Source organism: Cervus canadensis, chromosome 18 (genome assembly GCF_019320065.1).
Source record: "Cervus canadensis isolate Bull #8, Minnesota chromosome 18, ASM1932006v1, whole genome shotgun sequence".
Classification (NCBI taxonomy): domain Eukaryota; kingdom Metazoa; phylum Chordata; class Mammalia; order Artiodactyla; family Cervidae; genus Cervus; species Cervus canadensis.
In genome coordinates, this window is record NC_057403.1 from 50543568 (window position 1) to 50568224 (window position 24657).

The 24657-nt window shown below is 53.3% G+C and overlaps 2 protein-coding genes across 13 annotated transcripts in view; one reads left to right on the forward strand and one right to left on the reverse strand.

Moving 5' to 3' along the window:
* Window positions 1-19339, reverse strand: part of SPIRE2 (spire type actin nucleation factor 2) — a 34103-nt gene extending 14764 nt beyond the window's left edge. For 2 of the 5 annotated variants that reach the window (XM_043435548.1, XM_043435551.1), the window contains exons 1-3: window positions 11841-12222; window positions 4824-4864; window positions 479-838 (exon numbers count right to left, since the gene is read on the reverse strand). In XM_043435548.1, coding sequence (XP_043291483.1) covers window positions 479-838; window positions 4824-4864; window positions 11841-12111 — 672 coding nt within the window. In that variant the 5' untranslated portion in view covers window positions 12112-12222. Of the gene's footprint in view, window positions 1-478; window positions 839-4823; window positions 4865-9194; window positions 9216-11840; window positions 12223-18144 lie in introns of those variants that run through there. The other 3 variants (XM_043435550.1, XM_043435547.1, XM_043435549.1) reach the window with 3 other exon arrangements.
* Window positions 19340-19441: 102 nt separating this feature from the next.
* The window catches only part of FANCA (FA complementation group A), a 38680-nt gene continuing 33464 nt past the window's right edge, over window positions 19442-24657 (forward strand). For 7 of the 8 annotated variants that reach the window (XR_006263283.1, XR_006263282.1, XR_006263284.1 and 4 more), the window contains exons 1-6: window positions 19442-19552; window positions 20199-20308; window positions 20669-20762; window positions 22336-22478; window positions 22584-22679; window positions 24107-24180. Coding sequence is in view for 5 of the 8 variants with exons in the window: in XM_043435541.1 (XP_043291476.1) it covers window positions 19474-19552; window positions 20199-20308; window positions 20669-20762; window positions 22336-22478; window positions 22584-22679; window positions 24107-24180 (596 nt within the window). In the remaining 3 variants the exon portion in view is untranslated. Of the gene's footprint in view, window positions 19553-20198; window positions 20309-20668; window positions 20763-22335; window positions 22479-22561; window positions 22680-24106; window positions 24181-24657 lie in introns of those variants that run through there. The other variant, XM_043435545.1, reaches the window with a different exon arrangement.

A 24657-nucleotide genomic window follows, 5' to 3' on the forward strand; every position in this document is an offset into this window, starting at 1 on the left:
TGCCCACCTCCCCAAAGCTCCAACATGTTGGCACCTCTGCTCCCTGTTTTCAGAAGGAACCAGCTCTGGGGCAGGAGACCTGGAGACACAGTCCCTTTTGCAGATGTAAACATGAGGACCAGGGAAGCTAAGGACTGACTTAGAGACAACACGAGTGAGGTCATGGGTAAAGGCACCAGTTTGTGAATTTCTGAGCCTCTGGTCCCGCCTGTGCAAAGCCAGGTAAGCAGGACACTGAGGATTAAGCTAAATCCTACAAAGTGTTCAGGACCGTCTGGCACAGAGTGGACACCCACTGTGGACAGACGGAGGGACAGAAGGAACTAGGCGGGGACAGGGCGGGGCTCTGCCCACCTGCCCCACCTCTGCGCGCGGAGGCGCCTCCGGGACCCCACCCCTCGAAAGGCCGGCCCCACCCACCACCCTCGACTCGGGGCAGATTCCTGGTCCTCCGGCCTGGGCCGCTCCCTCGGCTCACCTCCTTGGCCTCTCGGACCCTGGCGAGGAAGGCGCGCAGTTCCAGCGTCTCCACGAAGAGCGCGCGGCACACGGCCTGGTAGTGGGTCTGTGCGCCCCGGGGCTCGGTCAGGCGCGCGGCGCACAGGCGCATAGCCTGCGCGAAGGTGCGCACGGTGCGGGGGCCGCCCTCTGCCTCCTCCTCCTCCTCGGGACCCCCGTATCCTTCGTCGGCCGTCCCGCCACCGCCGTCGTCATCGCAGTCGCTGTTGGCCATGAGGTCGATGAGCCGCTCCAGCTGCGGGCTGAGCTCGCGCTCCTCGTGCTCGGCCAGCCCCCAGTCCAGCGCGCGGTAGATGGCGAAGCCCAGCGACTGCACCACCTGCGGGACAGAGCCCTGGTGTTAGGCCAGGGCAGGGCGGGCACATAGGGCAGGGGTGGGGGTGGGATGGGGGTGGGCTGCGTCCTAGCCGCTGCAGGAGGTCACCATCGTGTGGGTTCTACTGGTGAAATGGGACAGCAGCTGTCCTCTGAGGGGTGCATCACCGCCCCCACCAGGAAACACGGTGCTCCCCAGCAGCACAGCCACCGAGGAAAACTGCGTGGCAGGTTCTTATAATCAAGACATTCTTTACTGCTGGACTGCAGCTCCTCTGGGGGGTTTCACCAAGAGAGAGGAAAACCGGAAATCCCTGTAGGGGAATCCACAAAGGTCAGGTCCGGAGTGGGGCAGTGATCCAAGGGATACTAGTCAGCCGTGCACAGCCCTGAACCCCTAGCACCACCCAGAGCCAGGACTCTGGAGCTCTAGACAAGACAGAAGCAGTCCACAGCCCAGAGGGCAGGCCCCTGGCTCCCAGGGGTTGGGGGTCAGGGGAAGCATGTTGGGAAAGGTGTGTGTGGTATTGCTTACACACCAGTCAGAGCTCACCAGATGTACAGTTTACCCCCAACAAAAGTGTTTAGAAAAAGACAGAGAGGCAACCTAAGGAAGCATTAGCTTTTCATGTGCAATGACAGTATGTTTTATGACACATACAAAGCTTGACGCTGGAACTCACAAAAAGTGAGACCCCCTCAAGTATTTTCAGCTGCAGGTAAATTTCAATGTATGTGAATTTAACCTGAAAGAGAAAAACCTAAAAGATAACTGTACCTGTGTAGGGAGAGGGGGTGGGGGTCACCAGCAGGTAGGTGGGGGGCGCTGCAGGGAATAGGTGAGTCAGTCCTTTGCTGTTGGAGCCTCGTGTGGGGCCACCAGCTATTCTGCTGGCTTTGCATAAGTTCAAAATTCTTTCTCCACAACAAGGTTTTAAAAAGCGGATTAGCACATTCGAGATGAGTCCTGCACTTCAGACCTCTTAACTCTGCTTTTGGTGTTACTTAGCCCCTAGGGAATTGAGCCTTCAGGGACCACCATTAGCATTTCAGATCCGGGTTCTGGGTTCTGTAATGTCTGTGCCCCACAGCCTTGGGTCTGCTCGAGGGAGGTGCTGGGGGAAGTGGTTCGATGACAGCCAGTGGCACAAAGAATGAGGAAGCTGCTTCCAGTGCTGACAGCACTATGTGTTTGAAAGGGCGTTAATGGTTTCCTTTCACAACTCAGTACAAGAGATACACACACACCAAAATGACAACAGCTCTTTGCCACTCAACCTTGCCACTAGTCTCAAGACCCTCACAGGTGGGGCAAACACCAGTCACCTGCCTGCCTCAGGCAGGGGGGCCGTGCGAGCCTGGCGGTGGGGTCAGCCTGCAGCCTGTGCCCCAACCTCGTGCCCTGGGTGGAGCCACACCCTCACCAGGCATGTGCAGGCCACCCGGCCTCTGGGCCCCTCTGGTTTCCCCTGTGACCAGAGTGGCGTTTCCTGTGACGTCACCCCCAGACTCCAAGGGAAGGGGTCAGAGCAGAGCTGAAGAGAAGTGAGACAGTCAGCGCTGGGCAGAGGGCAGGGCACAAGAACAGGCCTTCTCTGTCCACAGAAGCGCCTCCCGAGATGCCCTGAGTCTGAAGGGAAGTTTAGCGGGGTCTGCCTGGCTCGGGGACGCCTGGGGAGGGTGGGGCCCCGTGGGAGCGAAGTTCCAATGAAAGTCAATAACACTCCCAGCCTGGAGGCACCTTATCTCTGCCTCAGGAGGAGGGCCAGTTGGGCTACAAGTCACACCCCAGAATCAGGAGTCAAAGGCTTGATGGTCAACCAGGCCTGAAAGGTGAGTGAAGGGTCTGCTCTGGCCGGTGGAGTCCCTGGGGCAGCCCCTTGGGACTGCTGGGCGGGCAAGGACCTCACTTCACACAAGTTCTCACTGATCCTTTCTTGGCCCAGAGGTAGATGCAGGAAGAAGACAGAGATGGAGCTACCCTGGTGGCTCAGGGGTGAAGAATCCGCCTGCCAATGCAGGCGACGTGGCAGGTTCGATCCCTGGTCTGGGCAGATCCCATGTGCTGCAGAGCAGCTAAGCCTGAGTGGCACAGCTACTGAGCTTGTGCTTTCGAGCCCAGGCTCCACAACAAGAGAAGTCACCGCAATGAGAAGCCCATGAACCACAGCAAAGAGTAGCTCCTGTTCTCCACAACCAGAGAAAAGCCCACACGTCAATAAAGACCCAGCACAGCCAAAAATAAATAAATAAAATCATTTTTACAAAAAAGCAGAGTGAACTCCACCTCACCCCAGCTTTGCCCCACAGCCCCCGCTGACCCCAGGGTGACCCTCTCTCTCTGAAGGAGACCACTCTACCCCTCGGGCCGGGCAGGCAGAAGGCCCAGCACCAAAGCTTCCTGGCTCCAGTGCAGCACAGAGCGCCCCTGCTGGGCCTGCCTACCCTGGTTCTGGTCTCTGGCCTGTGCTGGCCTCACATCAGTTAACTCTACTGCAAGCCTCTTGAGAGCGGCCCCGGCCCCAGACACTGGAGAGACACTGGCTTCCCCCCAGGGAAAAGTCTAGGCAGAACCCTGAGCCCCCCTGCCCCTGGCAGTGTGGGCACCAGGCATCGGAGGACCCGGGACCAGCCCGAGCCACTGAAGGGCCAGAGTGAGAATGTCAGCACACAGGCCAGGAGGCTGCCCTGACCGACTTCCTGGGGCCCCCACGTCGATTCCCGAGCCTATATACAAGGTTCTTTGTAAGTGTTTTCAAGACTGATGACAGTAGGGAACACAAGTGGAACAGGGGTGGGGAACACAAATTCACTTGGGGCTGTGGGGCAGGGCAGCCTGGCAGCAGGAACTGCACACAGCAGTGAGATGGACGCGTCCTGAAAACAGGGCTAGGCTTTTTCTTACTCAGGTTCCAGGACGCAGAGCAACCCCTGGGAACTCGTGTTGTGTAAACAGCAGGGCATCTGCCTGGCCAGAGGGTGTACTTTAACACTGATACAATTAAGAAACTTTGGGATGGTTTTATTATTGTTTGTAAAAATCCTCCGTGACAGACCAATGGGTTTCCCTTGTGGCTCAGACAGTAAAGAATCTGCCTGCAATGCAGGAGACCCGGTTCAATCCCTGGGTCAGGAAGATCCCCTGGAGCGGGGCATGGCAACCCACTCCAGTATTCTTGCCTGGGAAATCCCATGGACAGAGGAGTCTGGTGGGCTACAGTCCATCGGGTCGCAAAGAACTGGACATGACTGAGTGACTTTCACTTTCACAGCAGACCAACAACTGTGCCCACTCCCTTTCTATAACACTGTGTTTAACATATAAATACATATTTACACAAAACCATTTTTTATAAAGCAGTGGAATAAACGTCAAATTCAGGACAAACCACCTGGGGGCAGGCGGATGGGACAGGAGACACAGATAAAGGTCCTAAGGATGAGGTACCGGGGGGAGCTCAGGGACACGGGGGATGGGCTGCTTTTCCTGTTTGTCCCCCAGCCCCACACCTGCCCAACGCTCTGACCAGGGAGACCACATCACCTTTGCCCCCTCTTCCCTCTGGTCAGTGGGAGGCACCTCCAGGAGCCTGGGGGTCACAGGGGAGACCCCACGTTTCAGACCCCCTGAGGCCACCCCACCCCACTGTGTGTATGGGCTTTCCCGCCCTGCCTGTTTTCAGGCATCATCTCCCCACAAGCCCTTCCACTAAGCCACTGAGCACTTATCCACATTCTGCCTCAGAGAAGCAACTGTACAACTGCCGTTGTTCAGCCGCCCAGTCACATCCAGCTCTCTGTGACCCCATGGACGACAGCATGCCAGGCTTCACTATCTACTGGTCCTTCTAGAAGCACAACTGTATGTCCTTCTAATTTACAGCATGCAACAGGCCTAACTGTTCACTTTGGATCAAGTACATTTAAATTTTGTTTTTAAAGTACCTGGAAAAATAAATAAATAAAATTAAAAAAAAATAATAAAGTACCTGGGCTTCCGAGCTGGCTGGTGACACCATTGTTGTGGGCTCTGCAAGAGAAGAGAGGCAGCAGTCAAGACAAGCTTCAGCATCCCCTGGGCCGGCCCCCCACCTACCCCCCAGGAACACGCAGCCCATCTCCCAAGATCTCCACCAGAAACCAGCGAGCCATCAGTCGCTGGATAGACACTGATGAGACCCAGCTCTGTGCCTGACGCCAGGCGAGCTATGTGGCCCTGCCCTGGCGCAGACGGTCCCACCCTGCACAGCGGTCATGCCCCGAAGTGACCACTCAGACAGGAGCAGCCTACAGGACCTCAAAGCCCATCCCACCCCCTGGGGAAGCAGGCAGGGGGCAAGAGTGAAAGGTGAGAGGAAGGGTCAAGGGGGCAGCTCAGGTCAGCCAGACCCGAGGAAAGGCTTTGCAGTGGGAAGCGGCATACCCCCAGCTCAGTCAGATGGGAAACCCGGGTGCAGTAGGAAACCACACACCCCCAACTCAGAGTCAGATGAGAAACTTGGGTGCCGTGGGGAGCCATGCACTCCCAAACCAGAGTCAGATGAGAAAGCCGGGTGCAGTGGGGAGGGCAGGCTCTGCTCCAGGGTTCCCAGCAGCCATGCGGGTGAGTTGCCATCTGGCTGCACCTCTGGCACTGGGGATTTCTCCCGACTGTCAGCAAGCACCTCAGCCAGACACACAGAGTGCCCAGGTACTGAATTTGGCTGTGGGCCTTTTATTGTTAAACATGGCACTGAGCTGGCATGTTTACAAGCACTTGCACAGCCAGTGTAGGGAGGTCGATGGTCCTGGTACCCTTTCACAGATAAGGAAACAGAGGCTCTAGGGGATGAGCTTATGTGCCCCAAGGTATCACAGCTAGTAAGTGGTGGTGCTGCCTGCGGCCAGGCTGGGGGACCCCAGAATCCATGCTCCAGTCACTGCCTGAGTCACCCTCCAGCCTTCCAAGAGGCCAGCCTGCAAAGACAGGAAACCCACCTCCTTCCACAGCCTTGCTTGAATAAAGCACACAGAGAGAGCTGTGGGAGGGTATGAATTTCAGCTGCCTTAATTGAGGTGGATAAAAACACAAACTATGACATTCTCCACTGAGTGAACCTGCTAACTCTGCAAATATTTTCCAAATGCCATCAAGAGACAGGAAGATTGCCAGGGATGAAGGGAGTTTGCGTAGGGCTGAGCCATGAAAACACTTTCCCATTAAAACACTGCACTCCCACCATCAGTGGCGTTGATGGAATAGTGAGCACCTGGGCATATACCTTGGCCTGTATTGAGGGTTCAGTAAAAAGTCCGTAGCTGTGAAGGACAGAGACCGTGGAAAGTGGGAGAAATGGAGGGGCCGGCGCCCCGAGTTACCTTGCTATAAAGGGGCAGGGGGCGGCCAACCCTTCAGAACTCTTTACAAACCCAGCATGGTGTGGAGGTGAGTTTTCACCAACCCAACTGTATTTAAAGTCGCATGGGCTTGGGGAACCTTTGGGCTGTGCAGAGCAAGGAGCCCCGCAGTGGTCCTGTGCCCAGTGTTTTGTTGCAAAGTTCAGGGCCACGGCTCGCTCTGCACAGATGAGGCAGCTGCCGCTTAGAGACAGACAGGGTTTACCAAGACCACACAGCTAAGGAATGGTGGAGCTGGGAGCCCCACCCGGCACAGCCAGACTCCAGGTGCACCCTCCCGAGCCCCCGGAACACCTGGAGTCGACATAACTTTGACATAAGCTTGACATAACAAGCTGCTCACCTGGCATCCTGCACACTAGCTCATACTTATTTACAAACCAACTGCTCCCTGGGGAAGAGCAGGGAGACCGAGACAGATGCAAGGCTCTACTGATGCACGGTGAGGTGGGAGCTAGACGCAGCCACCTGGTTTCCCTGGCGTCCTCACCACCCACACCCAAAAGGACACCCTCCCCAATATGTGCTGGGGTGGAAAGTTGTTTCGGTTTCTTCTGGGAAACAACAAAAGACAAGAAGTCAAGAAGTGAGGGCGTTTCCTTTGAGATGACCCTGTCATGGTACAGGAAACGGGTTTCGTTTGTGGAAGAGCTCTGTGAGGACTCCGCAGTCTGGACTCCCCGGGGCAGTGCCTCCCCGTGCCCAGCAGGGGGTGGTGGGATGGGGTGCTGAGCGGCCTCTCCCCCTCCTGCAGGGCTGGGGGTGAGGAGCACTGTGGTGAGTAAGGACCCTGGCATCCTGCCTCCCTGACCGCAAAGAACAGGGGGACGTGGATACAGTGCCCTGCTAGGATGCGGGGGGGTGATTGTCCACTGATGATGGCTCAGGCCGAGGACGTCCTCCCAGAGACCCTCTGGGCTTGGGGTCAGCACAGGAAGGAGCCCTGGACTCCCCTCTCCACTCCTCACTTCTTCACTCGAGAGAGGAGCTGGTGAAAGCATGATGCCGCCTGAAGCTAAGAGGAGACACGTGCTCCAAACCCGGAAGCTGTTTGTTCAGCACAGGGGTCAAAGGCGCCCTGTGTTAGCGGTGTGTCCTTCCTCCTCCAGCTTGTTTCTGCCATAAACTCACACATCACCATGGGTGTGGTTTCCTACCCAGCAGCAAGGCCCAGGAAGCGAGTCAAGCCCCAGGGAGACCCAAGACAGCTATGTCTTGGGGTCCAGACAGAGGTTCAGTTGTTACTCAGATGACCTTAAGGCCAAGGGATTATCATGGCTTTACAAGGGTAAATTTGTATTAAGCAGTAAGTTTGTGTAACTTGCTCCCTCGGTAGCCCTGATTTTTTAAACCACTCCACTTGCTTGCATTCTCCAATCCCCGGGGAAAATGCTCGAGTGGACACCCACGAACTTGGCACTCACTGAACACCCCTGTGGGTGTTCTCTCACTGAACATTCCTGGTGGAGCTGAGGCAGTGATGTGCACAGGTACCCTAGGCTCAGCACAGCCTCCTTGATGCCTGGGTGAGGTGCTCACGGGGCATGCGCCCGGGGCCAGCATGTCCCAAGACTCCACAGACACCCACATGACCTCTGGGGCAGCTGCTAGCAAAGCCCCATTCCACAGAGACTGAAACTGAAGCACCCAGAGGCCTGAATAACTTCCCAAGGTCAGGCAGCGGGTGGGTGCAAGCCAGCCAATCCCACTCCCCAGCCCTGCCCCCACGTCTCCCCGCTGGTGACTGCATGGTTGCTCAGCCTTCCTGAACCTGTTTCCTTGTCTGCATGACGGGTGCATCGCCCTGCCTCCCCATCAGAGGTGTGAATGTGACAGCGGGCTGCAGGCTGCAAAGCAAGCCCCCATCTCCCTCGATGACAAGGTAGAGCCACTGCAGCCCCACACCACGTCTTCCTGGGTGACCCTCACAGGAGCAAAGGGCCTGCAGTGGTGAGCTGGGGGACAGCCAGGGTGAGTGGCACCAGCAGCTTCAGAGAGGGCTAAGAAGTAGGAGACGAGAGCCACATGGGAAAGCCTGGCTGCTCTGTTCAGGATGTGTGCTGTCTTCCAGGGGCAGCATCCCAGCTCTGCAGCCATCCCAAGCTCTCCCCACATCACTGCACACCCCACTGTGAGGAAGGCCATTTAAAAGATACAGGCAAACCCGGTCACTTAGGAGGCTACCTGCCAGTGAGGCCCAGCAAGTCCAGCATGAGGGCCCAGAGCCCACAGGACATGCAGGGCTGCCCGGAACACCGGGGGTCCCACTTTAGCTTCTGGGAGGGGACACCCTGGGCCAGGAGAAAGGGTGCCTCCCACGGGAACGGACAGCCCCACTTACACACATGGTGCCAGCAGCACAGAAAAACAGCAGCAGTGGCAGCGACAGCACCACGTGTCCACATGTCTATGTGTCCATGCGTGTGTACATGTGTCTGCTGCGTGCACAGATCCTTGGGCCCAGCGTGGACATGGGCCTCACACTAACATTCCCTCATTAGTCCTCCCCTGTCCCCTGGCACGTGCCACTCTCACCCCAGTATATGGGGGAGGAAAGGGGGCCCCTAAACTTCACCCTAACTCCAGCTGCTGAGCTGGAGGTAAAGAGGTGAAGAACGGAGGTCATGACACAGGACCACCAAGGAGGTAGACTGGAAAGGTCTTGCCTCCAGATAGCGGTGGGCGGCAACAGGTGGCCGGTGTCTGGGGGGTGGCAGCGGGGCCGCAGAACTACAGGCAGAAAAGGAGGGAGGGCTGCAGATGCAATGTGACCTGGTGGACAGGTCACATGAGGCACCCGGGCGTGAAGAACGGGTCTTGTGAAAATTTTAGCATCAAAACTGACAAAAAAACAAACAAACATGGAAAAGTAGGGCAGTGTGTGGATTCATATAAGAACAGAGAAGGCTGGAGGTGAAAGGAGGCACAGCCCTGTGGAAGCCCTGCATCCACCCTCCGCCTGCCTGGGGCTTTCAGGGTGGAGAGCCTGTGCGAAGAGAAAAGTATGTCCGTTTCCCCTGCAGATGTCCGCTGGGCGGGCAGGTCTCAAGTGAGGATGCAGCCAAGCATCACTTTGGGAGCAGTCAGTGTTCTGCGGGGCCTGTCCTGGAGGCATCAGGTGGACAAATGCCGCTGAAACTGACCACGACCACACTGCATGGAAGGAAAGAGCTTTGTCTCAGGGAATGGTCAGCGCATGTGCTACCTGATGTTCTTGCCTTAATTAAACAAAAACCAAAACCTTTGCCTATCAGGAAGTTTTAATAATAGCCTCCTAAAAATAACTTCACTTAACATGTTTTTTTCCATTTTTCCCACTTGAAGAAAGGGGGCTTCCAAGCAGTTATGAAGAAGTTGAGATCAGAAAGTTTACTCAAGTTGGCTTTCCCCAAGTAACAGAGTGGGAAGTATTCCAGCTCATGTCCTAATATTGTTCATCCTCCCCAAGTAAAGTTTAATTTGGTTGTTGAATTTTTTTTCTTTTGGCTCAAACCTGTGTCCCCTGCAATGAAATCCTGGAGTCTCAACCACTGGACTGCTGGGGAAGTACTTGGTTGTTGCTTTCTTTACCATTACCTTAAACACTGACTTAATGCCTAGCTTTACCAAAACTTCATGAGGGGGGATGGTAACTGAGGGCCCATGTGACCTTTTTCTTGATGGCTATTACAGCACACTTCTTTCAGAGAATTCACTAAGCATCCAAGTCCCAGAGAAATGCTGGGTTAGCTACCTACAGGAGACAGTCCACCGAAAGTTTCAGCTGATTGATGAAAGCTTGACAAGGACAGAAGAGAAAGTTCATGGTAGTCTATTTTTCAATCTTTAAAGAGGCAGCAAGTCACAAACCTCATCCACCTTTACGAGACATGCTTATTGACAGAAACCAAAGATCGTATCTAATGGAAAATGAAATTGGGCTCCTGTGTCACAGGCTAGGACCTCCCAGTACAGGTCAGTGCTTCTGGGTCTGTAGGGACCAGGAAGAAGGGGCTGAAGAGGGGGTGGGCAGAAGAGGTGGACAGGTCCCGAAGACCACCACCCCAGAGGATGGCCATCGTGGTCCATGTGGACAATACTGACTCCTCTACAACCTCCTCTAACCACCTGGTGGGACTGGCAGCAGAAACTTAACTACTCTCCGCCTCAGTTCCCCACCTTTTAAATCAGAGGGTCAGACCATGCAGGCCCTTACAGTCCTGTTCTGCAGTGGCAGAAGCCAGTCCCTGGGTTATGTTGTTTGTCTCCAGGGATGAGCAGGGGCACAGGGAAGGTCTTTTAAGGAGGAAATACAGTCGTGACAGAAAAGCTCTTTGTGAACATACAGACTCCAGGGCCCACAGGTCAGACGAGCCACCTGTGAGGAAGGTGCACACAGGCACTGAGAGCATCTGTGCTGAATCCAGATCCTAACCCTTCCCGTGTGACAGGGAAGCCTGAGCCTCAGACTACCTGCGTGCATAATGGAAACAGTACCATTTGAATCCAGTTCTTATTATTTTCTCCTGTCAAATATATTAGAGCTTTTTGTGCAAATAGAGCAACTCTCAAGTGTCATCCAACTGCAGTGTTAAGGAGGTGGGAACAGGACACACAGATGAGATGGGAGCTTGTGGAAGAATCCTGACGGTCCCAGGAGGGGCAAGCCCTCAGCAGACTGCCCGGTTATCAAAGGAACTGTCCTTCTGGCTGGCTTTGGCCTGGCCCATCGCATGGATTTCTGCAAACCCACCTCTCCAGCACACACAGCCGGGGGTGCACTTCCCCAAGGATATCCCTTTTAGGGGTAGTATCATCATATGCTCGGCACTGGCACTCTGGTTCTCCAGGGAAGAAAACTTTTTTCTTAGGCTAAAAATCACTTAAACTCATCCTTCTCCGAAGATTTCAAATATCTTTCAAGGGCTTCATTGTTGAATATTGCTCATGGTTAAAAGAGTCGAACACTAAGCAAGGTGTTCCCCAAATCTTACATTTTCCTTTCTCAAATCGGTAGACCCACAAAAAAGAGCCCAAGGAAAACACGTTTCCTTTCTTGCCTAAATACCAGTCCAACACCGATCCACACCACCAGTCACTGGGTGGGACCGCCTCCCAGAGCAGAAGGAAGCAGACGGGGTGGGGAGAGCGGGCAGGAGAGGCAGAGTCCGGTCTCCCTGCGGAACGTCCTCGCCCAAGGAGCCAAAGCCCCTCTCCTCTCCAGCCAGCACTGGCCCTGATGGTAAGATAGGTTCCAGGTGTGTGTGTCGGGGTGGGGGGAGGGGGTCCAGGAAAGAGAGAGTGACTTTCATGTCAGCGAGAGGGAGCGAGGACAAGCAGGGCCGAGGGGCAGAGGTCCGAGCTCCAGCGGAGAGTTGGTGGGTTCCCAACCCAGAAAAGGGAGAGGGGGAGGGCCTTCCAGTCCGGTAGACAGAAGCCGGAGGAGGGCCCCCAGTGCGACAGAGGGGGCGCGGAAGTGGGAGAGGTCGGCGGGTTCCGCGGAGAGAAGGCGCGGCAAAGGGGGAGCCTGGTCCGAGGCCAGGTCCGGCAGAGGGAGGGACGGAGGGTCGCAGCCCCTCCACGCCACGGGCGCCGCCCCCCGCCCCCCGCGCCTCGGTCCCCGGCCTCACCCGCCGCTCCGGACTCCCGCCGCGCGCTGACCGAGCCGTCCCTGCGCAGGAGGATGTCCGCCGTGTCCCGGATGCGCCGCCGGCCGCCCGGCGCGCCCCGCAGCCCGCGGCAGCACTGGAAGCACACGGCCCACGCCTGCTCCTCGTTGATGGGCTGCTCGTACGCCTTCAGCACTTCCTCCAGGGACAGCTCCCACGGCTCGGAGCGCCCCGCGCCCCCGGCCCGCTCGCCCGCGGCCGCGTCGCCGCTGGAGCTGCCGGCCCGGGCCATGGCCGCCCCATCATCGCCGCCTGCGCGCCCGGCCGGTTTCCATAACAGCCGCGCCGGGGCCGGCGCGCCCGCGAAGCGCGGGGGGCGGATCCCGCGCCGCCGGCCGCTGCTTTGTCATCGCCCGGCCCCGCCCAGCTCGAGCGGCCGCAGGTGAAGCCGCGGAGGGGAGGAGGGCAGGGGAGGGCGGAGGGGAGGAGGGCGGAGAGGGGGAGGGAAGGGCGTCCAGCGGAGGTGGTGGGCAGGCGGGAGAGGGCGCGGAGCTGGGCCTGAGGCGGGGATGGACAGGCCGGGATCGGGGAGACGCGGTCCTCCCCGCCCGGCCCGCGAACCCACACCAGGCTCTCACACGCGTGTCAGGCCAACATCCCGCCCAAGCCTCATCGCGGCGACTGCGGGGGAGCCGGAGGCCAGTGACTCCCGGAGGGGCAGGCGGTGCTGCAGAGCCAGCTGGCCAAGTTACCTCGGGAGTCACCACTCCGTGAGGAGAGCCAGGAAGACCCGCGGTAGGAAGCACTTGTGTCCCTTTTCCAGGGGGTAGACACGCGCCAGTGTTGACAGCTCTGGCGTCTGCGTGGAACACGGTGCAGCGCTCTCGTCCGTGGCCGGGGGCACCGGCGCAAAGGCGCCCCCGCGGGCTCTTCCGCCCTGGTTGCACTGGGTCAGACTGACATGGCCAAAATTCACTGGGAGGTGAGGCAAGAAAGGCGACGGTCCCCATCCTGGGCAGCACATGGCCTACAGATTCCTGAATTTCTCCATGCTGGCGATTCTCTCATGTCTGTAGTGTAACTTGGGACTGGAAAGTTCCTGGGAATTCTCAACAGCTGAAGACAGAAATCACAACAGAGTTGCAATGTCACCTCATTGAAGACTTGGGGTATGCGGAGGCGGCCCCCCAGGACCCTACTCCCAGATAACCCCATCTGGCATTTTCATTTTCCAAAAAAAGGAGTTTGTACAGATGAATCAATCATACAAGTTTGTGCGTCCAATAGCTGGGCACTTTCACAGCTTTCCTGGTTCTGGGCGCTTATGCAGGCCGAGTGCCACCACTGTGAAGGTGGAGCCCGGGGGCTCCAAGAACTGCAAGCACTTGGACTCCAGTTCATCTTCCTGCCTAGGGACTTCCCTGCTGGGCTGGTGGTTAAGAGTCCACTTTGCAATGCAGGGGACACAGGTTTGATCCCTGGTCAGGGAACTAAGATTCCACATGCAGAACAATGAAGCCTGCACACTACTTGAGTCCCTGTGCTGCAAGGAAAGATCCTGCATGACAGCTAAGACCCGATCTTCTGTCTAATCTTCACCCACCGGAACCCCCACCCATGGTTGTCAGTACAGGTCAGGGAGAACCTCCAGGTGTGTCTTACCCCAGTGGGGAGTTTCCAGACAGTGGAGAGGTAAGGCCCAGACTCACAGGACACAGAGCTGTCCTCCCCCACGTGGCTGTTCCCCATACCCCCACACAAGGGGTGATTTCAGGCTCTGTGCAGGTAAAGTCTTCCATTCAGACCACCACCAACTCACTGGAAGTTATGGTCACTGCTCCTACCTTAGGCAGAGCCACCCCCTGCCTCCTGCTGGCAGGAGCCTCTCACAAGGGGCACCCTCGCCCCAGGGCAGAAAGTGGCAAGGACTCTAACTGGAAGGTGCTTGGGTTGTAGCAAAAGTACCTTTCTGGGTACTTCTTCAAAGGGCCACAATTTCCCTAACTGAGGGTATTGTTTGATGAGCACAGGACTTGGTTAAGGACCTAGTTGTTCACTGGGGGAAAAAAAAGCACACCATGAGAGCTGTGAGTTAAGTTTATCTGGAGTATAACGAGGACTACAACCCAGGAGGCGGCATCAGACAGCTGTACAGAACTGCCCCTAAGAAGCAGGGGAAGGTCAGTATGTACATGATTTTAGTGAAGGGAGATGTGCGGTCAGGCACACATTTTGCTTGGTGCTAGTCACAAGCAGATGTCACAGTGCTTTTAGTGCTTTTCTAGACACGAGGACATATAATTGGGCTCATAAAATCTTCTGAAAATAACTACCTGAAGATCTGTTAAGCCAATTTGTACATGGCATAGTGATGACTCATGTCTACCTGATCCAGGGGCCCTGCAATCACCCGTGTAAGGTACAAGACCATTTCTGATCTGTCATTATTTTTTGAGGGACCCCTGTGCACTTTAGCCAGTAAGATTTACAACACTGGGGTTTTATTAAAAAAAAAAAAATTTAAGTTAGGTTCTACTTCCATATCTCAATATCTGAAGGTTTGTCCCTCTAGCCATAGCAAACTATGAAATAGAAGCATCAGTCAGCTCTTGAAATGCTCCTAGAAACCATTTTGTTTTTTTCCTGTCAGGTTACTTTTCTCACATCTCCCAAAAAAGTCCCAAATGAGCTCTAGAAACGGACGCAGACAAGCAGCAGCAGCCTGCGGGTGGTGGCAGTGACAGGGGTGTCGGGTGTAGCCTGGGAGTGCAAGTGCGGCTTCTAAGTAAAAGGCAATGAAGTGACTCCACCAGACCAAAACTGATCAACCAGATGCAGTGGGTTCTGATCTGGTTGGTGGGCACACACAGTGGTTACAAGTCAGAGTCAAGGTGATCACTTCCTTCCTGGGTGGAGCGCCAAGCCCTGCCCATACTTTAATAAAAACTCGTGTGGGTAACTGCACATCGAGGGAGGGCAGACAATGCCTGGTTAAGATGGGAATGGGGTTCATCCCAGTAGATAGTGGCTTTCAAGTCAAAACGTGGAGCTCTTTGTCCACCAGTAACACTACACAGAACTGAGTTGAAGAAATGTTAGTTCTTTCATAACCTGAAGTTGCCCCTTGGATTTTAGAAACGAAAATTTAGTGTATTTCCAGCTGCTCAGAGTCTCAACAAGAAACAGAAACTGATGAGTCAGTCATGAAACCAACCGGGAAAGCATTGGATCCAAGTCATTTCTACAATGATGGAATCAGCAATAGCCCACTCCTGAAGCCGTGTCCTTCACCCTTCATGTCTAGTACATGAGGAAGGCTGTCAGTCACCATGGGCTGTGCTTGGGGTCAGAATGAAACCTTTAGTGCAGTGACTAGCCCACCAGTACTTAGACTAGCAAACACACTCCCCAGATATTCATCTTATAGTGTAGGCTGTTCATTGACACATATTTGCTGAGCCCTAGGTGTTCATGTCTTAAGACGTGAAGACCAGTTTGAAAAACCTGACCAGGTCCCCCTAAAAATCCCCCAGGTCCTCAGGGGCAAACAGCCACAGGGAAACATTGTCACTGCAGGTGGGAAACGGACTGATGGCTACATAACCCCACTGGTTATGTTTGCTTTTCCCACGCTCTGTGTCTGATGCTCTAAAGGAGTTACAGATAAGTGTCCGTGCCAGGGCAGAGCAATCAGAGGGGTGGGTTGCTCATGACTGCCACTGGCCAGAGGTTAAAATATCCAGGAATTATACCTGTGAGCATTTTAGCAGAATAGAAACTAAAGGATCCTGGTTTGGCCCCCGGACGCCAAAAAGTCAAGAGCCAGAAGTCCAGGTGCCTTGTGGAATACACGTACGTGACTCCAGGAGGATAGTGTAGGGTTCCAGGGTGCCACACTGAGAGCATGCTGAGAGTTCAGAGACAAAGGTCAGAGTGAGTCAGGCATATAAGCAACTAGGTTAAATGTCAGACAACGTGAGATGAAAGGCCAGTTAACTCCCCTAGACACAGGTAGAGCCACTTCACCTGTTGTGAGGGAAGCAGAGACTCTCAGCTTGCACCGAATTCCACTTCAGCCTGAAAAACAGGTCGGCTTCTCCCAGGGGATCTGTGCACACTGGACGCTGTGAGCAACAAGGCCCCTGAATGCCTTCTCTGTCACCATCCTTGCAGAGAGGCAGGGCTCAGGGGTCTGGGAGGAAAAGCTGAAACTCGAGAGGCTGTGGTTTGTGCTTTAGGTTTATTCTGGGATAATGATAAAGGCCATGAATCCCCAGGGGTGCTGGATTCAGCTAGGCTGTGCTTGATCTCTAAAAAGGAGCCAACACAGCTGCGGGGGAAGGGCACTGGGGCTGGGCATGGCTGCAGATTTCTAGGCTGGTACTAGCAGGAAGTGGGGACCCAGAGCTAAACCAAGGTGATGAGAGGAAATCCCACAAGACTACGATGGAGGGGAGGCAGACAGGGCTGTTCTGCCCAGGGGACAAGGAAGGGGCGCTTACGGAGGTGCTTTCTCTGGATTCCTGATCAGTAGCTGAGAAAATACTCAAGAACACTGTTTGCTTCCCACTGGTGACACTGGCAGTCATTTGCAAAATTTGGGGTTTCTTTATGTTGTGAAAATTAACAGAAACCTCATTTAAAGTGGAATCAGGTGACTTCCTTGGTGATACAGTGGATAAGAATCTGCCTGCCAATGCAGGGGACACAGGTTTGATTCCTAGTCTGGGAAGATTCCACATGGCGAGGAGCAACTAAAGCCCATGCACCTCAACTACTGAGTCCGCGGGCCTAGGGCCTGCGCACCACAGCTAGAGAAGCCACCACAATGAGAAGCCCAAGCTCTGCAAAGATGAGTAGCCCCCACTTGTCACAACTAGAGAAAGTCCGCTCGCAGCAACAAAGACCCACAACAACCAAAAATTAAATAAATAAATAAATAATTTTAAAAAATAAATAAAATGCACTCAGGGACTTCCTTGGTAGTTCAGTGGCTGAGACTCCACACTACCAATGCAGGGGGTCTGAATTCAATCCCTGCTCTGGGAACTAAGATCCCACATGCCTTGGGGCAACTAAGCCTTTGTACAACTACTGAAGTCTGCAAGCTCTAGAACCTGCGAGCCACAATTACTTGGCGAGCCTGTGCTCTGCAACAAAAGAAGCCACTGCAATGAGAAGCCCAAGCACTGCAACTACAGAAAGCCTTTGCACAGCAATGAGGACCCAAGGTAGCCAAAAAGGAAGGAAGAAGGAAAAAAACGACTAAATTTAAAGGAAAATAGCCCCTAAATAATGTAGACTATCAGCGGACAATGGGAAGGCACAGGCTCCAACGATGTTTTGGAAATGCTTGGTTACAGCCCCTTCCCCACAGGTCCATCCAGCACAGGGGACACATGGGTCACAACAGTGGCACGTTTGACGTGCTTCAAATGACTGGGTATCTGCTCTCCACTTTCTCTGGAGCAGGTGGGTGAGGACTGCCACAATGGGCAGTGACGGGCAGCGCTGGTGTGTGTGTGAGGGGTGTGTGTACATGTGTGTATTGAGGCTCCTACAACCTACTTCCCTGGCAGCCCCACACAGGGTCTGTCATCTTGAATCTGACACACTCACACTTGAACTCTGGGCCTGTCCTGTTACTGTCTCTCAACCATCCTCCCAGTGTTGCCACCTCTCAGCTGATGTATGTGGGTAGGTATGTGATGTGTGTATATGATGTATGTGTGTGTGATGTATACACGTATGCATATGGCATCTCAATGTATGCATGCATATGATGTGCTTGTGTGTACAAAACATGTGTATACATATGATACACGAGTATATGGTATGAGGTATGTGAATATGACATCTGTGTATGGTGTACATGAATATGTGTTATACATACATGTGCATATGGTGTGTCAATGCATGCATGCATATGACGTTTGTGTGTATGATATACATGTACATATATGATGTACAAGTATATGGTATGATGTATGTGAATATGATGTGCATGTGTGTGATGTTTGTGTGTATAATGTATGTGTATCTCCACATTCCCACTGGCTCAGGTTGGAAAACTCTGCTCTTCCTCCTCACCTCGGGGATCAACCTTTGAAGCAGGAATCTATCTCATCACTTCTCTTCACCTCAAGGCCACCACTGTGGTCAAGCCCCTGTTCCACTGCCGAATGATGGCCTGAGTCCATCTTGCTCGCCTCTGTGCCCTGCCTTTGTCTCCCCAGTCTCTCTTCAACCAGCTGCATAACTTGGGACATGCACCTGCCAGGGTTCTGCTCACTGGGCCTGGAGGCAAGGTCTTCTCAGTACTTACAAGGCCACGTGGGTGCTCCCCTCCTCAGCTGTGTGCTTAGCACCTGATCATGTGCCTGTGGCAGTTCTGGTGTCAGCCAGCCTTGTCCCGTTTACAGGTCACTGGCAGCTGGATGGCCTAATTTGCAGGTTCTGGCAGTGGGCAGGCAGCTGGCCAGGGACTGTTGGCTGAGAGGCTGCCTCTCCTCCATGTGTCTGGTCCTTGGTGGGCTGGCTCAGGATGTTCTTTTGAGGGTCGCTGGGAGGGTTCCCTCTCAGCATGAGCTCCTTTCAAACTCCTGTTTGCATCATGTCACTCGCATGTCATCACCAGCCCAAACGGAAGGGACAGAGACAGAGGGGGAGGACTCCTGGCCACATTTTGCAACCCACAAGGCCCGCCTCCCTCGGACCCTTGTTTACTCCAGTTCAACAGCCCCCATGACGGGGCGGGGGCGGCAGCAGGAGTGGTGCAAGGCGGTCACAGCCTGCACACACATTCCAGCCACCTGGAAAAGGTTCAGCGGGTGGCAGTCAGCGCTGTCTGAGGGCATCTGTCACCCCGTCTTCACGGCCGAGGAAACTACGTTCCCTGAAAACCTGGACACAGAGACTGGGGTGCACGTCAGTGTCTGCGCCCAGTCCAGGCACATACCCATTGAATCCCTGTAAATTCCTAAGTGGGTTGAATATTGGGAGCATCTTTCTCTCTAACAAGACTTTCCGGGACACGAGCTGGTCACCATGGTTACAAGCCCGGATTTCCAGTCCTCCTCCCTACATCCTCCTGAGAGGGGCGGGGTGTGGGGTGGGCTGAAAATGGACTTCACGTGGGAGACCCCTGCTGTGCGACCCCGCCGTGCGCGGCCTCGCGGTGACACTTCGCTTAAGTCTGGGGAAAAGGAGGGAGGGGCAGCCTCAGTACCGCCGCAGGCTCCGCGGGGTCCCGCGCGCAGATTCGTTCTCCTCGGTTCCCTACAGGCGGCGTGGTTCTGGCGTCTCCGGAACTTGGGGTTGTCGGTTGTTTCCTCACGCACAGCTCTGGTCACCGCGACAGGAATAACGCAAAAGGGATGGCACAGTCTTCTCCCGGTGGTGCCGTCTGACAGGGCCGCTAACCTCCGCCTTCAGTCGGACCTAAATAAATGCCACAGACACTGCTGACCGCGGTCTCCCGCCACCTGCAAGATGGCCGCTTCAGCCACGGACGAGATGGCCGCCGAGTCTCCGCCCCCGAGGTGGGTGTGGCATGGCAGCTGCCAGCCAATGGGCGCTCGGGTCTGTCCGCAGCCAATGAGAGGGCAGCGCGGGCAGAACCCCTAGAGCCCTGGCCCCGCGCTGTGTTCGCAACATGTCAGCCCCCGGGGCCCGGGTCGCCGCCTCGGATCAGGGGCCTGGGGTCCGCAGGAGAGCGTGGGCCGAGCTGCTGGGTAGGTGGGCGCGGGCCCCAAGACTCCTTCCCCCCGAACCTCCTTCTGCCCATCCTCGTTCCCCTTCATCGTGATCCCGGAGCCCTGATCCCTCCACGCTCACCCGAGCCTCCCATTCTGGCAGCCCTCTGTCCACTCTGTCCCACGTGCGGTCACGAGGGGCAATTGCAGAAGGGAGAGACGTAAGATTCACCTCCCCCACCCCCCAGTAGCCTGGATGACAGTAATTGTTCAGCTCCGCTCAACCCGAGTCACCTTAACATCTTTGAAAGGATCAATCCCAAGAAACTAGCTTTGGTACATCTTAACCAGCTAAACTAGACTTTGCTCAGATTTCATAAATTTTCCCCGTAAAGTCCTTTTTTTGTCTAGGCTCCCACGTGTCAGTTACTCCCTTCTCCTTGGCCCCTGCGTGGGTGACAGTTCCTGGGTCTTCCTGACCTGGGGGTTTGAAGGAGTGTCCCTCTGTTGGGTGTGTCTGATATGTCCTAGGGTTAGATTAAGTTTGTGCAGGTTTTTGGCAGGAGTCCCATGGACATAACGTTCCAGGGTGCTTCACCTCCAGGGGTACAGCGTGTCACAGTGTTTCCTTGTCTGAGTGTTTAAGGAGTGCTGTACTTTTTGTGAAACTGATTTTCTTCCCTAGAGGGAAGGGTCGAGAGGCAGAAACTGAGTCTGGAAGGGGAGCAGAAGGTGAGAGAGTCAGCCGTGCGCCTCCTGAGAAGCCATCTAAACCTCAGTGAGCTCATTCTGGAGGTGAGAGGCAGTTGGCTTCACCTTTGTAAGCACATTTGGGTTGCAGGTTTTCAAACCTCTCAAAGGCATCACCTTTATGAAGAGATACCTGGCAAGACTCGTGAGTATCTGGGAGGAGCACCCACTAAATGCTGTCCAGGTGAGAAAAGTAATCAGGAGCATTTATCTATTTGGAGGTAGAACAGTTCAGAGAGGAGTCTGGTAATTCTCAAAGGTTTCAGTAAGTTTCACCTTAAAAAAATTTTTTTTTCACCTCAGATTATTTGGGAATCGCACAGTAGGCAAGCACCGCGTACACTTTGGTTGTCTTCAGGACACGGCTTGAATTTTAAAGTGGAGTTCTTGGTGTTTGGTTTCTAGGTAGAAGGTCCTCCCTGTGACCAGCTGTGTCTCCGCCAGTTGATTGATTGTGATGGTCCTGACGCCCACACTGACCTTTCTAGTTCATTGATAGGTGAGTTATAGATTTGTTTTCTTAATATATTGCGTTATGGCAGAGCTGTATGTAAAGTGACTTTGATGTGCTTCTAACAGGCAGATGTGTTTAAATACCCCCAGATAATGGTTTTCTACTTATATGTGTGGTCACCAACAACGAGTTTCTGTGACTTGCTTGGGGCTTGTTTTGAGGCTCTTGTTTAAAAACAGCGACTGTGCATCGGGCTCAGAGCAGTAGGAACCTAAGTGACCCTTGGGAAGATGGGACAAAAATATGGTCCTCGTTTCTGGAAGTGGCGGGACCAGGCCGTGCTGGGTAAGGAAGTGCAGAAGGCAGCTGGAGATGAAGGCTGCCCCAGGCCATTGCTGGGAAGCCAGTGTTGCAGGCAAACAAGTCCCACAGATTTTTTCATTTCCTGGTGCATAAAAATGTTACATTTACGTGACACTGTAATCTACTAAGTGTGCAACAACATTATGTCTAAAAGAACAGTGTGCATACCTGAATTAGAAAATACTCTATTGCTAAAATTTTAAAAAGACTTTATGGCTAAAAATGTTAACCATCGTCTAAGCCCTCAGAGAGTCGTGATCTCTGTTATTGGTAGAGAGTTTCCCTCACTGTTGAGGCCGCTGACTGATCAGGGCAGAAGTTGCTGAAGGCTGGGGTGGTTGTGGCCATTTCTTAAGACAAGATAACAGTGAAGTCCACTGTGTCTTCCTTTCATAGACTGTCTCTCTCTGTGGCCTGCAATGCTGGCCACAGTAGAACTTTCAAAGTTGGAGTCAGTCTTTTCAGATCCTGCCACTGCTTTATCAGCTAAGTTTCTGTAATAGTCTAAATCCTTCGTTGTCATCTGAGCAGTCTTCTCGGCATATTCCCAAGGACTATATTCAATCTTAAAAAACCACTTTCTTGGCTCAGAAACAAGAAGCAGCTCCTCATCCTTCAAACTTTATCATGAGGTTGCAGCAAATCAGTCACATCTTCAGGCTCCACTTCTTTTTTCAGTTTCTGTAATTTATTACAGACCCAGCACAGTCAAAAATTAAATTAAAAGAAAGAGAATCCATCTGCCAGGCGCCCTGTTTGTGTCACCCATATTGTCCAAATATGTGTGTATGGGTATGCAGTCCTGGGCTTCAGGGGCCCCAGACCATCGTGAGATGCTTCAACCAGACTGACATTGCCTTACTTTTATATGTTGTGTCCCCCAGGTCTCTTCTCCCCTTCAAAAGGCAGTTTTCTATAGTGCTAGAGCTTAAGAGACAGAGAAGGCAATGGCACCCCTCTCCAGTACTCTTGCCTGGAAAATCCCATGGACGGAGGAGCCTGGTAGGCTGCAGTCCATGGGGTCGTGAAGAGTCGGACACGACTGAGCGACTTTACTTTCATTTTTCACTTTTATGCATTGGAGAAGGAAATGGCAACCCACTCCAGTGTTCTTGCCTGGAGAATCCCAGGGATAGGGTCGGACACGACTGAAGTGACTTAGCATAGCATAGCAGAGCTTAAGAGAAGGCATTTAACCAGCCTCCTTCAGTAGTAGATTTTGTTGGGTATCTCTATATTTTGTCCTGTCTTTAAGGCTCTGCTTTGCGGGATCAAGCCACACGGCTGGGCATCCCAGCGGCTGTCCTGTCCAGCCAGGTGGTGGCATCTGGCCTCATGCGGATCTGTGAGGCAGACACGAGGCCCCCTCCCAAGGTGCTGCTGACACCAGAGCAGAGGGTAAGATCCAGTGCGAGTGAGGGGACTGTGCTTGTTGCTGTTTGGCTGTCTGGGAAAACTGAACGTATAATATGCTTTCTTAGAAAGGATTTAATCTCTTTTCAGAAGAAACTGTCGTCCTTGTTGGAGATCGCTCAGAACTTATTAGCACAGAGCATGTTCTCCCGTCTCTACTTCTGTCAAGAATTATGGAAAGCACAGGTAAAGTTGAGATTGAAACTCTGATTCCAGGATTTTCAAGCAGTATCCGGTTCATTTTGGTGGAGCCAATAGAATCCCTAGGTTTTGTTAGGAATTTCCAGCAAGTGTCTTATTAATCACAGAGACTGGAGTGGAAAGCTTTCAGCAAGTGTCTCTGTGAATGGGGAAGAAGGACCCTCAATTACCGTATTTATCAGTATTCTCCCATCATTAGTCATATTTATTAGAATAGACTGTACACAGAAACATCATGTTGTGCCTTCTTAGGTATAACTATGATGAACAATTTCCCAGGGTAGTAAACTAGAAAAATGTAATTTAAACTTATTTTTATTGGCCAGACTGTGCAGCTTGTGGGATCTTAGTTCCTGGAGCAGGGATTGAACCCAGGCCAAGGCTGTGATAGGGCCGAGTCCTAACCACTGGACCATCAGGGAATTCCCTTATCTGTTGTTTTTTGAAAAGTTATAAATTTAGTAGGCCTACAGGTTTTTAAACAGACTTTTTTACTGGAGTATAGTTGATTGACAGGACTTCCCAGGTGGTGCAGTGGTAAAGAATCCACTGCCGACATAGGAGACACAGGTTCAATCCCTGGGTTGAGAAGAACCCCTGAAGAAGGAAATGGCAACCCACTCCAGTATTCTTGCCTGGGAAATCCCATGGACAGAGGAGCCTGGTGGGCTACAGTCCATGGGGTTGGAAAGAGTCAGAGACAACTGAGTGACAGAACAGACACACAGTTGATTTACAGTTGAAAGTTATTGCTTAGTTACTAAACGGGACCTGTTATATAGCAAAGAAGAAACCCTTAAGTGGTGGTGATGCAGCCATGGTTTTATCCAGCGTTTATCTAGAGTTCAAGTGATTGTCAGGCTTTACTATGGTCCCAGCACCTGCTGATAACGAGCTCAGTGCATGTGGGTTGTGATGGTCCGGGTGTTTGCAGGCAGCAGAGAAGAGTGGGCAGGGTGTCTGATTGGGTGGTTAGGAAAGGCTTCCAGGAAGAAGCTTATTGGGGATGGGGCCTGAGTCAGAATTCCTGGGTGAAGAGAAGGGTGCAGTGGGTGTGGGGGCCCGAGTCAGACTGGGGCACCATGTCCAAGGGGGTGGGGTGTGTCAGGGCTACCCCCGGAGGGCCTTTGTCCTGAAAGTGGAGAGAAACCACTGAAGGGTCCTGGAAAGGAGAAATTGGTGTGACCAGCTACACTGTGGGGTCTTGTGTTGGCCACAGTGGAGAAAGGCCTAGAGGTGGGTTAAGCTGGAGCCTGGGCCTGTACGCAGGATCGTGGTGGGAATGGGGGTTCAGGTGGTCATGTGAATGTTGGAGGCTTGTTTTCAGGAAAGCGTGTCGTTAGGCATAAAGGTTGAATGTCTTGGAAGAAAATGTGTGGGTGAAGGACTCATAGTTCTGTCACTTTCTTCAGAATTCTTTGCTGCTTGAAGCTGTGTGGCGTCTTCATGTTCAGAACGTTGTAAGCATCCCAGAGCTGCTGGAAAGGTAAACCAGTGATTATTTAGCATTAAAATAAGCTAAAATTAAAACTTTATGTAACATAAAGTTAAGTTAATATTACATGATTTAATTTTTGTAATCTAGTCTAATATGACTCATGTATATGTGAAACCAAAAATCACCCAGAGAAGCAGTTGCTTTATTATTTAAAGAGAACATTGTTATAATTGAAATCTTCATCATGCACAGACTTGGTAATTTTTTTTTTATGAGATACATAATGTGATAAAATATTTTCAGGTTAATATGACTGGTAAAATGTGTGCAACTGTTACTTCCCGAAATGCCACCAAGAGTCAGAAAGGGGGTTTTACAAAAGGAACAACCCTATATAGTTAGGAGAGACACGGGGAGGAGGGGCAGGATGTGGAGGGGCTGAAGGAGAGGTGGTCCAGGTGGAGCCAGTTGGACCTGCACACTGCCTGCCTCCCGTCCAGATGTGAGAAGCATCAGGAGCCTTAG